Source organism: Phalaenopsis equestris, unplaced genomic scaffold, assembly GCF_001263595.1.
Source record: "Phalaenopsis equestris unplaced genomic scaffold, ASM126359v1 Scaffold000002, whole genome shotgun sequence".
Taxonomy (NCBI): Eukaryota; Viridiplantae; Streptophyta; class Magnoliopsida; order Asparagales; family Orchidaceae; genus Phalaenopsis; species Phalaenopsis equestris.
In genome coordinates this window covers 16931034-16950886 of record NW_018164444.1, presented here as the reverse complement: position 1 = coordinate 16950886, position 19853 = coordinate 16931034, and the positions used below count along the sequence as shown (strand labels likewise).

The following is a 19853-nucleotide window of genomic DNA, read 5'->3' as shown; positions in this document are numbered from 1 at the left end:
AAGTCGAATTTTATTATGATGTTATTGTCTAGGATATCCCAATTTTTATTATGGTGCAAAGTTGTAGCTCAATCTTCTTATTAGTTAAAAAATCAAAGTTTTATCGCTATAAACCTGTCAATTGACGAAGCATATTCATTATGTTTATCCTTCGTCTCAGTGCAACACGTCACGTTCTTTTTCTATCATTCATAGTGGCATTTGGGGATCTTCAAAATTGAAAACCATCAATAGATTCAGATGGTTTATCTCCTTAATTGATGATTACAGTAGAAAGAGTTGGACATTCCTTTTGAAGGAGAAATATAAAACTGCACAATTATTTTTGTTTTTTCATGACATGATTTATATCAATTCTAATGCAAAATTCATATTCTCAAAATTGATAATGCAAATGAATACTTCAATTCAATTCTTGGACTCTAAAATGCAAAGAATGTTATCATTAATGTAAGCATTTGTGTTGAGAATCCACAATGAAATGAGATATCTGAGTGGAAGAATAGGCATTTTCTTGAGATATCTAAGTTTATAATGCTTTTTCACATTATCCAACTGGGGTGATGTAATGCTCGCAACTATCTACCTCATTAATAAAATGCCAATTAGGGTTTTTTGATTCAAAGCACCTCTCCATGTTGTGATGGAAACATACCCTCGTGTTAGAGTCTTCTCATGCATCTTCCTTTAAAAATAATTGGTTGTTTCTTTTGTTCACATTCACCAACCAAACTGCACAAAGTTTGACTCAAAATCTATCAAATGTATCTTTTTTGGTTCTGCTTCTAAGAAATAGGGATACAAGTGTTATTCTTTGATTACTAAAAAATACTATAACTCCATGGATACTATATTCTTTGAAAAATATTCTTACAATCCGAAATTTAAAGTTCATGGGAAGAGTCTGGACGAATATCATATTTGGGACACTACTTTGGATACCCAGAATGAACTAAAGTCACGACAATCTATTTGAATTCCCTCTAACTATCCTACCTTCTGAGTTCCATCATATGACGAAATCCAACATGATAATGGCAACAAGAAAATTCACAAGGAATTTTGTGTGTACAGTAGGAGAAAGAAATTCACTGAGCATGATAAAGATAATATGCAACTACAGGATTGATTACAGCCAAACATGAATCCAAACATCTCTGAAGTTCAAATGGATGTGGAATCCTGTGAAGATTACAGAGAAAGTTGCACAAATTATTCTATTTGGGAGTATATTGCCTATGGAAATTTATCATCACCTTATAAAGTTTTTTTATCTAATTTTGATAGTGTGCAGGTACCCAAGCCTATTCATGAATCACTTCAAAACCCCGAATGAAAAAAGGCAGATTTTATTTTTCATGTTAACTACTTATATAGCATATACTTTTTATAAGCTTACATTATTAAATTTATAAATATTCATTTTTGTTTACATAATATTTAAAAACTAAATTTATTCAATAAAATTCTTGTGAAATAATTTAAAATCTTATAATTAGATTAATATATATATATATATATATATAAAATGTTTTTATGAAGCCCTAGGGCAGATTATATTGAAATAAAAAGGATACAAAAAGTTACATGTGAGGGCCTAATAGATGATGCCCTACTCATACAATAAATGGTACCAAGATATCCCAACAAAAAAGATACAAAAGACTCGAAAACAAAGAAAACATGCAAAAACAAGTCTCTATGGACGAGGCAGTTTAGACCTGCCTCTTCCCTTGGAGCTTGGAGCGGATCCAGATAGCAAACTCTGAAGTGTTGTTCCATTGTCAGGAGTGACCAATATATCATCTATTAAGTTTCCAAGCTGAACAGTTTCCTCAGCCTTCTTCCTCTGCCGAGAAGTGTAAACTTGTCATTCTTCTTCTGAAGACTGTTCAGTCTGATTCGTAGAAGGAAAGGCAGTTGCAGCGATGAGTTCCTGAGTTTGTGTAGGACAGTCTTCCAATACTTGAGATCTTCCCTTCCAATACTTGAGAAACACCTGCCCTCTGAACAGTTAACTGATTGTACATATGTTGATGATGATGAAATTGCGCAAGAATTTTATTTTTATTTTCTAACAACATTGCCATGAAAAAGTGATTGTACATATGTTGCATAGCTTTAGAAGAAGCCTGATTTGGAGTTATTTGATGCACTTCGATGGATTCCAAGTCTGAGGTTATGGAAAATGATCTTATATCCAGCTACCACAAACAATTGACCACATGAATTTGATATGATGGAACAGAGTGTTACGAGGGCGTCTAGTCTAATGGAAAGTTTTGTCTTTTGTACGTCTGAGGACAATTTAGTCTTTTATTATTGTTATTATTCGATATAAATAGTCTTGTTATGTCTAGGGTTAGGTTTATGCATGAGATTGGTTGTGAGTTTTGGGTTTAGGTTTTGGGAGAGATTTCCTATTTCTTGACTTGTTGGAAGTGGGAGATATCGCCTACCTCTCTAACTGTGGGTGCTTATCGTTTGTATTCGTCTTAGTTGTTTGGTTTATTGAAATAAAAATTAGTGTTTTTGCCAATTTCTGTGGAAAGCGGGTTGATTTATGCTTCAGATCATATCAAATTGGTATTAGAGCTCAAAATTCTGGAAATCAAATCAGAGAAGAGGATCGATCGAACTCGCTGCTTGTCGTGCAAGGATTTCAGAGTATAGAACCTGAGCCCCCGCTTTGCAGTTGTTTGCAAACCGCGCGAGGAGAACGTCTCGAGTTTTCGGGTCTCGGTAAGTTACGGTCCCCTACGTGAAGGCGCCGCACCAACAGACGCATATTTTTCCTCCCACTCCATCCCACATTAGGCCGCGATTTTAGCACAAGGCGGCGACGAGATCGCTTGTTCTGAAACTTGCGCCTTCTCCTTTCTCTTTGTCCTCAAGATCTAGCAACAGTTGTCACTTTGTCTTCATACCACAATCGCAATCATTGCATGTTGGGAAGGCAATGACGAGCTTGTGAATTATAGAAGAAAGCAAAAATTGAGTTGTGAGTCTTAGGTTTAGGTTTTGGGAGAGATTTCCTATCTCTCGAATTGTAGGAAGTGGGAGAGGTGGGAGAGATAGCCTACCTCTCTGGGAGAGATAGCCTACCTCTCGAACCGTAGGTGCTTATCTTTTGTATCCGTCTTAGTTGTTTGGTTTATTGAAATAAAAATTAATGTTTTTGCCGATTTATGTGGAAAGTGTGCCAATTCCTACCTCAGATCATGTCACAGAGTTGCTTATCTGAATTGAATTGGAAAAGTCAGCATCATCCTCTATGAAATCCCAACGCATGAGACATCATATTGCCACAGGCTCACTAATTCTTGCCACTCCATTAATTTGAGTTGGATCCCCACAACTTTTGTTGTGGGTGGAGTGTAGGGTACAATGAGCTCACCATTTTTGTGGCCATGGAGCTTATGTTCAACCAGCAATAAGCGGCGTCAGTGGTAGTGGTGGGTGGTGATGGTGGAGACTTGGTGTTTGTGTGATAATGGGTGACTTGATCGTTTCCCATCCTTGGCTTCTTCTTGTTATTGGTGTTGCAAGTTTCAGTTTTTTCAATAAGTGTGTTGCAATATTAGACCAAGTGAGTGAAGATATTGTAAATATCTATCAACAAGTTTGTATAGGCCTAAAGAAGTTACAACATCGTAAAAAGTTTGTATAAAGTTTTTATAAACAGATTTTGTATAGGCCTAAATAAACTAATGGACTCAATTTTGTTTTTAACTTATTCATGTATGCTTTAAATTAAATTTTCGTAATGATTAGACATGAATAGAAGTATAATGAATTTTTTTTTCAATATTACTTCCAATAACTTTTTCATTTCTCACCCATCTACTTTCACTCCCCAAACACCTGGCCGACCTTTACCACCCATGGTTCGAGCCCTAGCGTGTTATTGTCGTGTTTGTTGCAGTTTCTTTTTCTAATCTATTGATTGTAACCGCTTAGTTGCTTTGAATAATAATTTTCATTTTTCTATTATGTGTTGGGTTAACTTCGGTATTATTTGGTATTAGAGCTAGCTTAACCCCAGTATTATCATAGTATTTTCTAATATTTGCCTTGCCCCTCTACTAAAAAATTTCTTTCAAATTCCCAAATCATAGACAAAATTTTAACCTAACCTGAATTTTCCCTTGCAAATCAACAACCCTAAATCAGTTTTTACGCTTTCTTTCACCTCTAACTCTAAATCCTAGCCATGTCTCCAAAGAGATACATGCCCGAGCCTACCTATGAAGAGATGCAATGAGAGATTCGCAGACTTCAGTGGAGGCTTACGCACATTGAGGATGAAGCCCTGGGAAAATTACCCTCGACCGTGAACTGGAGAGTTGAAGGGGAGAACGGGAGATATTGAAGATGAAGTGGGAAATATATCATTAGTTGCTACCAACTTATTATAGACAAAATGTTCGGAGCCTAGCTTCAGAAGTGGAGAGACTACGTTACTGAGTGACCATCTCATCTTACAGTTAGAGTTCAACCTCAAGATCTTACAATCGGATTACGCCCAAGAGAACATCCTAGACGACCTCGTCAGTGGAAAGCTTGATTCCAAGTGGAGAACTTGTGGAACCAATCCACATCCCTAAATCTATCACAACCAGAAAGTGTTGCAAGTGTCACGAATTTTGGCGCGTTGAATCAGAATGCATAATCAAGAGGGTGATCTGTTTCACCCAACAGGACATTCTTGAAAAATTGGGAAATGACATTGTGGACATTGAAAACGATGAGAACACAAAGGAGGAAGACCGACTTCTAGTTTAGGAGGAAAATATACATTTAATTCTAGCTGAGCCCGTGAGAGAGACTCCAACCAACTTCATGGTGAGTGTCCAAGGCAGTCTTGGGTTTAAGGAACTGACCCCAAATAAGAGACATCCATTCCATTTATAGATCTATAGGCTCATTTTTTGAGTTCTTCCTACTGAAGGAGGTCCAACGCGTTAGAAATAGAGCTCTTCTGTGACATGTCTGGAGGTTTACATGGAGTTATTTAATTGTTAGATTCAGTTCAACATGATACCCATCATTAGATGTCCAGAAATGAGAGATGAAATTCGAGCCTTGAAATTTATCTCAGGAGCTTGATGGGGAAGGGAATTATTTAATGGGATTTAGGTCCTATCAGTGGAAAAGAGGTATTTCCTGAGTAGTTTCTAATGAGAATGGTGCGGCCTGTCACATATTTCATCATAGAGTTGATTTCTCCTCGCATATTAGTTTATCAGCTACATTCCACTAAGTATGAGAAGTGGAAGATAAAAGTTTCAAATTTAAGGGCTCAAAAGTTACATTGTCAGAACCTACATATATATGCAATTCCAGTTTATGATGTGTCAAGCGAGGATGTATATTTATTCTATCAAGATGTGTTGTGGAATGACAATACCTATATGATTGACCCTAACAGGGGATTACAATATCGTTATTGCCTTCAACGTGACAGACTTGACTTCGTGCTACAAGGAACTTAAAACTTCGACGAATGAAGTCAAAGCTCCTCTAACCTCGGGAGATTTGACGTTGGAGCTTACCGTACCGCAGTACTGTAGCAGCTGCAGTACCGTAGAAAAATATTTCGCGAGAGGCGTCAAAACAACCTCTTTTTTTATTCTTTATTTTATATTTTTCTTCATTCCTTTTTAGTTTTTCCCCTCCATATGTGATGTATTAGGGTTTGGGAATTCAGTTTTTGTGTGTTTTGTATTGGGTCAGTCGTTAGCGTCTCTTCTTCCCTTCGAAGGCTGTGTCATAAGGTTCCAAATGGAGCTTCGGTTGTATCTTAGTTTTCAGGTTGTGATTTATCCTTCCCCCATCTCTCCTCGCCGCTCCATATCGTCCTTCCCTGCTGCAGCCGCCTCCAAGGCAGTAATTTTTGTTGTTTTTCACTACAGTCTTTTCATTCTAACCCTTCTTGTTTGCTGCCCCCCCCCCCCCTTCGCCCCTCCACTGCTGCTGATGTCATATGGAAAACAGTAAACCTGTTGCTTTCCTGCTGTCCACTGGCTGTTCCAACCCTTTCCTAACCCACTTGCCACTCCGCTTGCCACCTCATCTGTTGCCCTTGCTGGCTTAGCATTTCGCTTCGCTGCCAACGTGATTCTGACACCTCCTTTGGCTGTCCTAGCCACGTACAATCCAAATTCAACCATATACCTTTGCTCTCCAACCACCTAGTCGCCTCCACCACCCATGGGGTCGAGCCCTAAAGTGAGTTTGTGTCGTGTTTGTTGTAATTTCTCTTTCTAGTATGTTGATTGTAACCGCTTAGTTGGTTCAAGTAATAATATTTATTTTCTATCGCGGTTTGGGTTAACTCTGATTTCACTTCGTTTACACGCAAAAGCAACTTTTGGGTGAACGTTAAATACCCTTTAAATGCATAATAGTTTTAACTTTCAACATACCACAACAACAACAACAATAACAAAAAACTTAATCCCACTAAGTGGGGTCGGCTATATGAATCCTTTTAATTTGCAACATACCAAGCATTAAAATTTAAAATTTCATGCATTTATTTTACAATACAATAGTAATAATCCCAACCAAACAACCCCTAAGGGGGCAATCTTATGTTAACCTTAGATAATATTGGTTTTTGTGTTGAATCAAGCGCATCCTTTGATTCATAACTCAAAGTTAATTGAATCATTAGGGAATATTTGGACTTTCATCATAATCATAGTATAATAGTGTCATTTTTTTTTAACTATGTTATTAAAGTGTCTCAACCATGTCATTTCTTTTGTGATGTCATTTGGTGGCAAAATCACATAGCCAGAGGTCACGTGCTTTGTCTTTTCTGGCATGAGATATTTTGAGAGTGATCAGAGAGAGATGTTTGATACAAATGTTTATGGTTGGTAGATAGATTATTGCTTTAAGATAGTTGATTTCATTTAATCATATTTTACATTTTTTTTCAAAAGCTTCCTTTTTATTAGAATTTAAGCCTAATGTATTCAAATTAGAATTTTATGGCATTTTGATGATACCATCCCCTCCTGTTGATATTTTCTATTGATTGGGCTATCATCAATATAATTAAATAAGTTTGTTTTATTTTCTTGGATCTTATCGAATCTAGTTGCTTCTTAATAGCGGATTGAGTCCATGGTTTTAACTTACAACAAGTAATTTAAATATGTTTGCATCACTGATCTTGTAAACCTTGTCCTCATATGTAGAGGATTAGGTTTATAAATTGGGCTCGGGATGATGTCTTGTAAGTGATGCATTGAGAGTTTTTTAAACATGAATCGTCTTTCATAATAGGCTTTAAAAGCTTTACGTAATTCATTACAGGAATTAAGCATATTTGCGTCGGCCATATCAGACGTAAATTGGACGCAAATTTGATGATAATTAAGGGTAATCATCATATTTATGTCTAATTTCTTCCGTCGTTAATTTATGGTTGGTAATTTTATTTCCTTCTAATTTATGTCGAAATATTCTAATGCAAATAATTTGCGTCAGTTGCTATGTCGTACTAGCGTTAGATTTTTTTCTTACGAAACATGCGTCGAAATTTGCGTCTAAAAATGTTAGATGATGAATATTAGCGTTGGATTATCATCTCATTTGCGTTAGAAAATATCGTAGAACAACGAAATATTATTGTCGATGCAGCGTCATATTTTGTGTCTGAAAACGGATACAAATCCGACGCAAATCTGTATCATAGAAAAAAATAATTTCAATTACATCTTTACAATCTACACAAAAACACATACTGCATTAAGCATAGTCATTTCACAGATCAAATTTTTAAATAATATCAATAATAAAAAGAAGATACTGTCACAAATCGTCTGAAATAAAAATAGTAAGGTTAATCCAAAAAATTTCACAACAAATGTTCAACATAATGCTTACAAATAAAAAAAAATAAACAAAAATTACTCATCATCTCCATCCTCCTCCCGCACGGATGTCATCCGCTACTTGCCCCGACTATCTGCTATGGTCTCTGTCATGTGCGCTATAGAGTCTTCGACTCTATGTTGGCCTTCAAGCATCTGCTCATGCAATTGGTTAATATTTTCATTTATTACAGCCATCTGCCTTAAAAGAGCCACCACCCGTCGGAGAGCTCGGCCTCGAAGCTTATGCCCTTCGCTCCAAGGCCATAAAACCTCCCCTAATTCTTGACTACAGCCTGGGCCCAAAGCTCGTAGTTGGACTGTGCGGTGGTAGGCTGACCCCCACTGTTGCTGGGGAAGTCTGGGTCTGAGTGGCGAAGTGCCTCTCCCGGAACTGTTCCAACTCTTGCATGATGAAAACTGGTGTTTTGACACTTTTAATATTTAGATTCAAAATGAACTTTTAATTTAACGTTGTTAACTTACAGCAACCCGTTGGGATTGCTTCAAGACCCACTGCGCAGTCCCCGGGCTGTGATGAGTTCAAACATGCAGCTCTGCAATTGAGGGAGCACGTGCAAGTTCTTGGCCTGTGCAGTGTACAAAAATAGTTAGCGCTAAAAAATTACTCAAAAAATTGAATTAATGTTTAAATATTTAAAAAAAAATTATCAGCCTCTTGTAGTGCTCTATATGGGGGACCAAGCCGCTAATATGGAGCGCTGCTCCCCCAGCCCTTTCTGTCGCCAGTTTGTCTGTCTTTTTCTCTCATAATCAGGAGAGGCCTAAGTTGCGGTCAACTGATCTCATAGCCCCTCACCAATCCATGCAGGTTGCTCGCACCTCCAACAGGCTGTCGTGAACATGTCAGCGAGGCGATGCCTGCCCTGAATCTCGAAGATTCGGTGGATTTGTTGGTGGCGCTCTGGGAGTTTGGTAAAAGACCTTTGCAACATGAAAAATAATTCATGTGTTAGTATAAAAAATTAAATCAATTTTATAAATTTTATTCAAATTACATTATTGTACCTCAAACTCCCTAACCCTCAAGTCCCGAATGGTTACATGTATCTACTTCAATGAAAAATAGGGCTCATTATACCTGCTCCTAGTAATCTCTGTGATCCTGGTGACGAGCAGTTTGTGGAGAATAAATCTACTTAAGAAACAAATTAGTTACTAAAAAATACATAGCATAAAGACTAAACAAATACAATGTTAAAAATAATTTACGAGTCTCCCTCTGAGAGTAAGTGTACCTTCGGGGTAGGAGTCGGCGGGCCAGAAGGTGTAGCAGCAGTTAGTGGAGTAGATGCGGAAGCAGTAGACGTGACAGGAGAAGGGGTGGCAGCAAGCGTCACAGGAGAAGGGGTAGCAGCAGGCTTCACAGGAAGAGGTGTCACAGAAGGTGTAGCAGCAGCTTAGGGAAGAGGAGGTGCCACAAAAGGTGTAATCGCAAGAGAGTAGGTGTCAGAGGTGTAGCAGCAGCAAGTGGGGGCGGTAGTGAAAATAGAGGCAAGAGTTGGCAACCTCCTCTTTTTTCCATGGTAGGTGGTCTCTAGGGTCCCCTAGAACACGGGGCCTCTGAGGTGGCTGACTATTTGCACCACCCGTGATCATCTGCAAACAAAGAATTAACATTAATAAGATTAGTACTAGCAGGAAAAATAATCATAAGTAGAAAGAAACGATGCAGTAAAGGTACGTAGCAGCTATGTCTAAAAAGAGAAAAAGCGAGGGTAAAGAGTTATGTCTCGATACGACAAAAGTAAAAGACAAAAAGTAGCAGTAGTAACTACTAATCTAAAATTTGCGAACATATATTTTTAAGTTTCATCTTGTGTAGCTTGGCTTGCCTAAACAAATGGATCAAACTTGGCACGTCGTCTGCAGTGATATCATAATACGTGAGTGTTCGGGTTCCTCGGTCCTGAACAGGATTGAACCACCGACAGTTGAACAAGTATACAATATGGCTGGCATTACCTGGATATTGCAATTGAATGACTTCATCAAGTACTCCATAATAGCTAATCTAGCTATCTGTGAGTGTTTCTTTAACAATGATACCATAGTTATATGTCTTTTTGCCTTCACACAATGGTATGGAATTTATAACTGTTTACTTCAAAGATTTGTCATGTAGTAACACTACATTAGGTCCATAGACAAGATCTAGTAATCTCTGATCCGTGATTCCATTGGTTGTATTGTGAACCAATAACAAATTCTGATGTACCATTAGTATAACTTTAAATGTGACGATTATATTACGCACATGTGATTAGAAGAGTTCCTTCTACGTACTTATAACTTGAACCATGTTGGAAATTCTACTTCGAGCTTCCTGCTTATCAGAGACTCATCCTCTATTTCCAAGCCGTCGATAAATAATTTGCTCACAATATTATTTTTTGTATTTTCAAATTAGTGAGTATATAACTAACATTCTCAATAATAAATGACAGTATATATTGTGTTTGGAGACCATAAATCTTACTATATAAATAAATGCACTTCATCATATTTTATCAAGATGTACAATCTAGTTGCTCGAATCTCTTTATCTCAAAGATATCGTGTACCATGCCTCCCTGCTGGCTCACCTGATATTTGATGTTTGGATAATTCTGACACACCTCTTGAAGGCATATCACCTACCATATGAACTCTTTGATGGTCTCGCTCAAAATAATATGAGCAAAAGTTGTCTCCTGCAACATATAGGCTTTGTAGATCGATCCCTCGGGATGTGTTTTATTCTTAATTATTTTTTTTATTCTATTTAAAAAATTTGCTGCACATATTTTATATAGAATATGGTGGTCATTTAGTGTGAAATAAAATGAGGTCAACATGTAATGTAAGCATCAGAAATACACACCTCTCGAAGAGATACATCCATCTGTACTGCATTGGACGCCTCAGTATAGCCTCGTAACATAGATGTATAGGCAGATGCTTCATAGAGTCGAAGAAACTAGGAAGAAATATTTGCTCAAGCTTACATAATAATAGAACAATACTCGCATCAAAATATCTCAACAAGTCAACAGTCAGAGTCCTGCACACAAGTCTCTGAAGAATATACTGACTTCTTTCAACGAATGAAACACTGGCTCCGGCAGCGTGTGAAATGCAATTGGTAATAAGAACTGTAGAAATATATGACTGTCATGATTGTTCATGCCAAATACCTTACCCGTTCCCTAGTCAAAGTAGCTGCTCAAATTTTAAACACAAGCATTGGGAAACTTCAGAGAATTCAACGACTTAAAAATTATTTTTTTTTTATCTTGTGTAAGACAATATGCAGCTTTGGGCTTTATTAGTTTAACTTCATTTGTCTTGTGAAGCTCTAAAATCATTCTTTTACAACACTCTTCCATACTAGACTTGATGATATCCCAATTGAAGTGTGGAAATATTTAGGAGATTTGAGAGTTTCTGTGCTTACTAAACTCTTTAATACTATTTTAAAAATTAAAAAGATGTTTGAGGAGTGGAGGAAGAGTATTTTGGTCCCCATTTTTAAGAATAAAGGGGATGCACAAGAGTGTGCAAATTATAGAGGAATTAAGTTGATGTGTCATACTTTAAAGTTATGGGAGAGATTCATTGAACATAGGTTAAGACGCATTACAAAGATTTCTCATAATCAATTTGGATTTATGTCGGGCAGGTCTACTATGGAAGCTATACATTTATTGAGAGGTTTGATGGAGAAGTTCAGAGATAATAAGGAGAATCTGCATTTGATTTTTATTGACTTAGAAAAAGCTTACGATAAGGTTCCAAGAGATATCCTTTGGAGAGTTCTCGAGAAAAAAGGTTTTGATTTGACTTATAATCAAGTCATTAAAGATATGTTTGCTAGAGTTGTTACTTGTGTTCAAATTGAAGGAGGATTGATCAAATATTTTCTTATTTTTGTTGGATTACATTAGGGATCGACTTTGAGCCCATATTGTTTTGCTTTAGATATGGATTGTCTTACTGGACATCTACAGGAGGATGTATCTTGTATGTTTTTTACTTGTGATATCCTTCTCGTGAATAAAACAAGAGAAAAAACCCAGGAAAAACTTGAATTATGGAGGTCTACATTGGAGTCTAAAGGCCTTCGTTTAAGTAGAACTAAAACTGAATACATGGAATGTAATTTTAGTGGTAGTAGCTGTAATAGCTCTAGTGACAGAAGTGTGACTTTGGGTGATCAAATTATTAAAAGGTGTGAATGATTTAGATATCTTGGGTCTGTTTTTCAGAGCGGTGGTGATATAGATGGGGATGTTAATAGTAGAATTCAAGTTGGTTGGTTGAAGTGGAGGAATGCTTCGGGCCTTTTGTGTGATAGAAAAGTACCGCTAAGACTGAAAGGAAAATTTTATAAGACGGTGGTGAGACCTGCAATGCTCTATGGCGCTGAATGTTGGCCTTTAAAAGAGAAGCATAATAATAAGTTAAGTGTTGCCGAGATGAGAATGATTAGGTGGATCACTTAGAGATAAAGTGCAAAATGAATATATCCATGATAGGGTTGGTGTAGCTCCTGTGACGGACAAAATTAGAGAAAGTCGTCTTAGATGGTTTGATCATATTAAACGTCGACCATTAGATGATCCGATTAGGAGAGTAGATGTTTTAAATTCGACTTGTGTTAAGAAAGGCAGAGGTAGACCTAGGAAGACTTGGGCTTATTGTATTAAAAATGATCTTAATTTACTAAGATATCCATAACAGTGTTGAAGATGTTATCAAAAAAATTCTCCTTAATTTGCGTCACATCGAGATTATGTCTAATCAGATTAGTCTTCCAGTACGGAGGTTCCCAGAACATACTGCGCTTAGTCCAGTCGCGCGTGACACTGAAATCAGGAAGACGAGATGAATTTAACTCTGGTCTCTCGATGATCTTCGGTACTTCACTAATCATATGTTATACTTCAACTTCAGTAATCTTGGGGGGGGGGGGGGGCTTTCTTTGGGGTGGGGGGGGGACTTGATCTCATGTTTTCGAAGAATGCATCTTTTTTCCTTCTAAATGGGTGATCGCGGTGTAGAAATATTCGGTGGCAGTCGCACCAGCTGTTTTTCTTACCATGTTTCAGAGTAAATGTCTTTGACATATCAATGCAATAAGACGAGCCAATTTCCTAGGTGTGCTCCAACCAGATAGCATACGGCTGCAAGTAGACATCGATTTTCCCCTTTGGACTATGTAGATCTGGTATGATGAACGTCAGAAATAAGAATGGCATGATCAAACATATATCGGGGGGCAAATTGTACGATGTAATGATCACTAGTCAGCATGAGTACAGGGTTGCAGCGTGATTGTACGAGGTGAAGTCGTCCGCACATAACTCAAGTTTAAAATTGCGTGCTTTAGCTGCGAAGTTCGGGTAAGTATGGCTAAAATGTCTCCAATTTTCACCATATGACAGATGACTCATCGAGTTAACATCAACGGATCTAGTACTGTGTCAAGTCATGTGAGGGGCTGTATGCATGGAAGCGAACAATATCTGAAGTCGGGATATAAACGAAAAATAAAAGAAACGCTTGTATGGAGTATTATTCTCATTTTTACTCTTTGGCCCCATTTATTTGAATCTATCTGCACCACAAAATCGGCAGGTCGTCTCGATTGCATCGGCATTGTAATATATCATGTTGTCATTAACACAGCAATCGATCTTCTGACATGTAAACCTAACAGTGAAACCAACTTTTTAGTTTTGTACAGGCCATCCAACACTATATTTCCTGCAAAGTTCGTCTATTTTAATAATGTTGTTACTTAATTGAATGCATCTCTGGGCATGTTAAAATTAAATTTGACGGTCAACATTATCTGCGCGACTGATAACTCTGTATGTGTTGTGCAACTATCCAATGAATATTGTTGTGCAACGTTCAGTAAGTTATAGAATCATTTTGATTCATTGTTTGGTGTTTCAGGTTCGTGTTAAACGCTATCAACAAATTGAGTTCTTTGAGCATCCTGAACCATATCTTATTGTCTCAAGATCAAACTTCTTTGCAGGGTGGTCATAACTTGTCGAAGCACCTCCTTTCTCAAACTGAACTTCTTGTTCTTGCTCAGTATGTGCACTCTGTATAAATAATTAGGTTTGAGTCATTTGTGGGAAAGATCCAACTTAACTTCTTCGGGTGGTATAAACACTTGATTTTTGTGCTTCACACAAGGACACTGAAACGTATCTTCCGACAACAAATGGAAGCTGCGATGCCACCTGCACGAATTTATCAATGTCATTCTAGAACTCATTTGTGAGTCTTTTTTGTCATAGATATAATTTGTTATACATCCAAGCATTCAAATTACGAATATCCATCCGCAGCAAAGATCTAGCTTTACAAATCAGTAAAACTACTCCGCAAATAAAAATTAGTCAATACATATCAAAATGTACATTGGATGATTATGTTTAGTGGTTCGTGGGAGCTAAATCTAATTGAAGAAAATGACATATGATTAGTATTTAAAGGGTTAAAGGGATGGAGCATATTTAACCATTGTATCCATTCCAATGTAATGGTTACAGACTAAATATAAACTCACTTTGGTCATTTTAGGAATATGGCGATTTCTCCTAAGAGAGATCTCATAACCAAAAGAAATAAAGTGCACAATGAGTTTCAAGAGATTAGAGATAAGGGAGAAGTAGGACTTGAAATCACGTAAAGGAAATGATGGGTATGAACTTGCTTGATTATCAATGTATGTATTTTTTGTAGATTTGGTGGTGTAGTTTGCATAATAGATTCCATTTGTATTATCTTTTTTTTTTAATAGTGGAATGATTTTTTTTATATTTGTTTTATATTTTATACGAGTGAGCCCCACATAAAATCTTTCTCCTTCTATAATTAGGATTATTATCCAAGTTCATTTAAACTTTAGAACCTCCAAAAACATGTTATCACAATGTTATCACAATGGATGCAAGTTTTAAAAAGATGCTAGGGATCTGGAAATTCTTATTTGGGGTCAAAAATGATTTCTCTTTGACCTAATAGAATGTTTTGATAGCTTATTTTATCAAGTTAATAATTATTGAAATTTTGTAAGATACATATCTATATATGAGTCGAGGCCTTCAAAGTATAATAGTCTGATGTCTTACGATTGCATTGCTATCTTTTGGCTTTAACTCTGGTTTAGACTTTAGAACCTCAAAAGCTTGACAAAAAGTTTTAAGTTTTGCAGGTTAAAATCTGGGATCCAACTTTGCGTGGTTCTGAACTTCGGGCAACACTGAGAGGACATACAAGGTGAAATTCTTGATTTAATAAAGAAATAGTAAAGTATTAAAATATTTCCCTAACTATTTACTTGAGATTATTTTAGTCTCAAAGTCTATAAAAGTGTAAAACTAGTTTCTAGATTCTTTTAATATGGGTTGAAATAATCTCCATAGAGAAGTATTTTAGCTTCCATTAAGGACTAAAACACTTTTATGGATCTCTAAAAAGAGTCGGGGGACCATTTTTGACATTTTTTTATCTTTTCTAGCTTTGTATGGAAGTTGTATTACCAGATTTTTCACAATTGTGTTTGTTAGATTCCTGTTACTTTTATACTCTGGTCAAATGATTCTTCTTATCAGGTACAAGAAAGTATTAATATTTTTTTGGCCTCTATAACAAGAGATCTTTGTTAGATTTAATCGTTATGTCCTTTTGCCTGATTTCTAATTTGCATTTGTGCGCCATTGTTGACCTCCTTGCTTTTCAAATGAATAAACCAAATGCAATATTAGTTTAATAACTCATTTTTTTATTTGAAAAACTTGCATACATACCACTCAATCTTATGTATTCACATATCTAACACCTATTTTTACATTTATACCACCCAAATCTCTCATATCACATAAAAAATGACACTATTTTAATTTTTAAAAAGTGAAATACATCTTTTCAATGATAAGTAAGGTGGCATTTAAAAACTGAATTTTAGGTATTTGATATGTAAATACATGGGAATTGAGTTGTATGCATGTAAATCTTCCTTCTTATTCTATATTGCCAGATCAATATGTCAAACACAACTCGATTAGCTCATCTTCATGCCAAGCCAATGTAAGCTTTACGAATTTTAATAAATATCCATACTTTTTGAACTTCTAGCTCCTTGAAGCCTCAAGTGGCTCGGGGAAGGTGTACCACCTGCTGAGTGATTCACCTCTTGATTTCAGTAATTTTAACCGGTTGGGATCCTTAGAGCACTCTAGTTGTACTTTTGCTCAGACAGATTTTCCTTGGGCTATTGTATGCAATTTTTTAAAATTTTCCTCTTATATTCATGTTTAGCTTTTTTTTTTCTTTGTTAATTTTTTTTAATCTTATTTCATGTTTTCTAAACTTAGTTATCATCATTAGCCAACTTTTTGGATCAGCATTGTGAATCCTCCTTTTTCATTTGTTGCTGTCTAGTTTTACTATATTTCTTTTTGAACAGATTCTATTCATTTAATGTTTAGTCTACCATTTTCCTTCCTAATTCTTTGATCATATTTTCTAAATTTAATGCATTTCTACCATCCGTTGTCCTTGTTTAAATCACTTAGTCTATTTTCAATCTCCCTATCTTCAATAGAGGATTCTAACATTTCTTTAAATAAGAATCATTCATTAATTTTTTTTTCCGATTTTTTTTTTCACTAATCTTCCATTTACATTTTCAATTCTATAACACCCAACTTTGGTAATAATGATTTTTCATAGCCCAACTTTCATATTCATATAATATGGACGAGGTAGTATAAGTTATAAATTTTCTCTATTACCTTCATGACATCTTTTCATCACACAACTCTTTATAGTTAAGGACCAACATGCTTTATAATAGATCCAAGATACTTAATCTAATTAACCTAAGTATCAACTTATACAACAACAACAACAACAACAACACCATCTTTAATCCACTAAGTGGTGTCAGCTACATGAATCCTTTTTCTCCATTGTGTCGTATTTAGTGTCATATTTTCATTTAATTCTAATAAATTAAGATCATTTTTTAAACAATATGTCTATCTCTGCATTTCTTAACATAAGTCGAATCTAAAATATCTACTCTCCTAATTAAATCATGAGATGGTCGACGTTTAATGTGACCAAACCATCTAAGATGACTCTCTAATTTTGGCCGTCACTGAAGCTACAACAACCCTATCACGGATATATTCATTTCGCATTTGTCTCTAAGTGTAAAGCCACTGATCCACCTAATCATTTTCAATCTCGGCAATACTTAACTTAGTTTTAAGATTCTCTTTTAAAGGCCAACATTCAACGCCATAGAGCATTGCTAGTCTCACCATCATCTTATAAAATTTTTCTTTCAATCTAAGCGGTACTTTTCTATCACATAATAGGCCCGAAGCATTCCTCTACTTCAACCAACCAACTTGAATTGTACTAATAACATCCACATCTATATCACCTTCACTTTGAACAATAGACCCAAGATAAGCGTTCACTCCTTTTAATAATTTGATCACCTATAGTTACATTTCTGTCACTAGAGGTGTTATTACTAAAATTATATTCCATGTATTCAATGTTAGTTCTACTCAAACGAAGGCTTTTTAGACTCCAATGTAGACCTCAATCATTTAAGTTTTTCCTGAGATGTCTCTCTTATCTTATCCACGAGAAGGATATCATCAGCAAAAAGCATACACCAAGTTACATCCTCCTGTAAATGTCCCGTTTGACCATCCATAACTAAAGCAAAAAGATATGGGCTTAAAGCTGATCCCTGATGCAATTCAACAGAAATAAGAAAATATTTGGTCAATCCTCTTGTTCGAACACAAGCAATAGCTCTAGCATACATATCTTTAATGACTTGAATATAGGTCATATCAACACCTTTCTTCTTAAGAACTCTCCAAAGGATATCTCTTTGAATCTTATCATAAGCTTTTTCTAAATCAATAAAAATCATATATTGGTCCTCTTTATTATCTCTAAACTTCTCCATCAAACCTCTCAATAAATGTATGGCGTCCATAGTATACCTCCCCGGCATAAATCCAAATTGATTATGAGAAATATTTGTAATACGTCTTAACCTATGTTTAATTATCCTACCCTCTCCGAAAATTTTAAAGTATGACACATCAACTTGATTCCTCTATAATTTACACACTCTTGTGCATCCCTTATATTTCTAAAAATGGGACCAAAATACACTTCCTCCACTCACGCATCTTTTTAGTTTTTAAAATAATATTAAAAAGTTTAGTAAGCCAAGAAACTTATCAACCTCAAGTATCAACTTATGTTCTAATAACTTTCTAATTTCTTCAATATAGTATTTATTTTTTTGATAAGTTATGTAATTTTGTATTTTTTTTCTCTTAATGCATGGATATAGACATATGCCTCATGCATATGCGTGCATGCATGTATGTATATGCACATATGACTTGTAGTTGAAACTAATTGTGATTTTCCAATACCTAATTTTTTCATAAGAAAAGATGTTAAAATCGATTTTTAGTTGCATTATCTATATATAAAGAATTATTTTTAATATTAATTCTCTTATATTATGTATAACAAATATTTTGATAATTTTAGTCTATTGGTCTTGCTAGTATTTTGTATTGATGTTTTTGTACTTGCAAGGGTTTCATTTTGGGCCATTTACATGCATACCACATAATCCTTATATGTCCACATATCTAACACCCAATCTTTAGTATTTGCATGCTTGCTTTTAGAAGTGAAATGCACATTTTTTTTTGCATAGGTTTATAACACTAAAGTGTTATAAATTTAAATATCAAACTTTAGGTGTTAGATATGTTAATACATAAAATTTGGTGGCATGTATGTAAATTACCTTTTTGTTTTTTTTGTATTTAATTTCTTGCTTGAATTCGACGCCTTTTATAAGGTGTATGCCTTGGATTTATCATTAGGTGAATTTGGACCTTCTGGCCTTAATGATGCCTGTTATGATTAGTTCTGAAAATTGTTGACTCCAATCTGCATTGTTCTCTGCTTGCAGACCTATTCGTGCGATAAATTCTGACAGGTGCAAAGTGGTATCAGGTTCAGATGACCAATCTGTCATAGTCTGGGATAAGCAGACATGTCAGCTTCTGGAAGAGCTTAAAGGCCATGATTCATCGGTATATATGTCAATTTATTTTCTAAACAAGTTAATTTTCTTGTCACCGTTTGTAGATTTGTTTCTGTTACACAAAACTTTTTTTTTGGTTCTCTAGTACTTTTTTTGTACCGTCGCATGGATTACTCATTCCTAAAAATCAAAGTAAAATGTTTTATTTGAAGCTAGCTGTTAACCGTTTGTGGTATTCAAAATTGAGAATCCATAAAGTATAAATAGTTTTACCATCATGTTACTCTGAAGTTGTGTTGGTATTAAATTATTGGAAGATTTGCATACATACCACTCAGTTCTTATGTATTTATATATCTTACACATAAACCTCAATTCTTACATGTATTGCACCTTATCCAAGCATGAAATGTGTAATTTATTTTTTCAGAGTTTAAATAGTGATATTTTATGTGATATGAAAGATATTGATATTATAAATGTAAAAATAAAATTTTGATGTTTTATGTAGATTACGTAAGAATTGGATGGTATGTTTATAAATGCCCCATTATTATTCTAAATCACTTGAAAGCTATGCAAACTTCAGAAGTATTTCAAGTTAATGGTGTCTTCTTATATTCAAGTCATTAAAGATATGTATACTAGAGTTGTTACTTGTGTCCGAACTGGAGAATTGACCAAATATTTTCCTATCTCTATTGGATTACATCAGGGATCGACTTTAAGCCCATACATTTTTGCTTTAGTTATGGATGGTCTTACTGGACATTTACAGGAGCCTGTACCTTAGTGTATATTTTTTGCTGATGATATCCTTCTCGTGGATAAGA

The 19853-nt window shown here is 35.4% G+C and overlaps 1 protein-coding gene across 4 annotated transcripts in view; it reads left to right on the top strand.

The window, feature by feature from the left end:
* The window catches only part of LOC110039438 (DENN domain and WD repeat-containing protein SCD1), a 149499-nt gene that overhangs the window by 114188 nt on the left and 15458 nt on the right, over positions 1–19853 (top strand). For all 4 annotated transcript variants that reach the window (XM_020744493.1, XM_020744492.1, XM_020744495.1 and 1 more), the window contains 2 exons: positions 15127–15191; positions 18946–19069. In XM_020744493.1, the coding sequence (XP_020600152.1) occupies positions 15127–15191; positions 18946–19069 (189 nt within the window). The remainder of the gene's footprint in view (positions 1–15126; positions 15192–18945; positions 19070–19853) is intronic.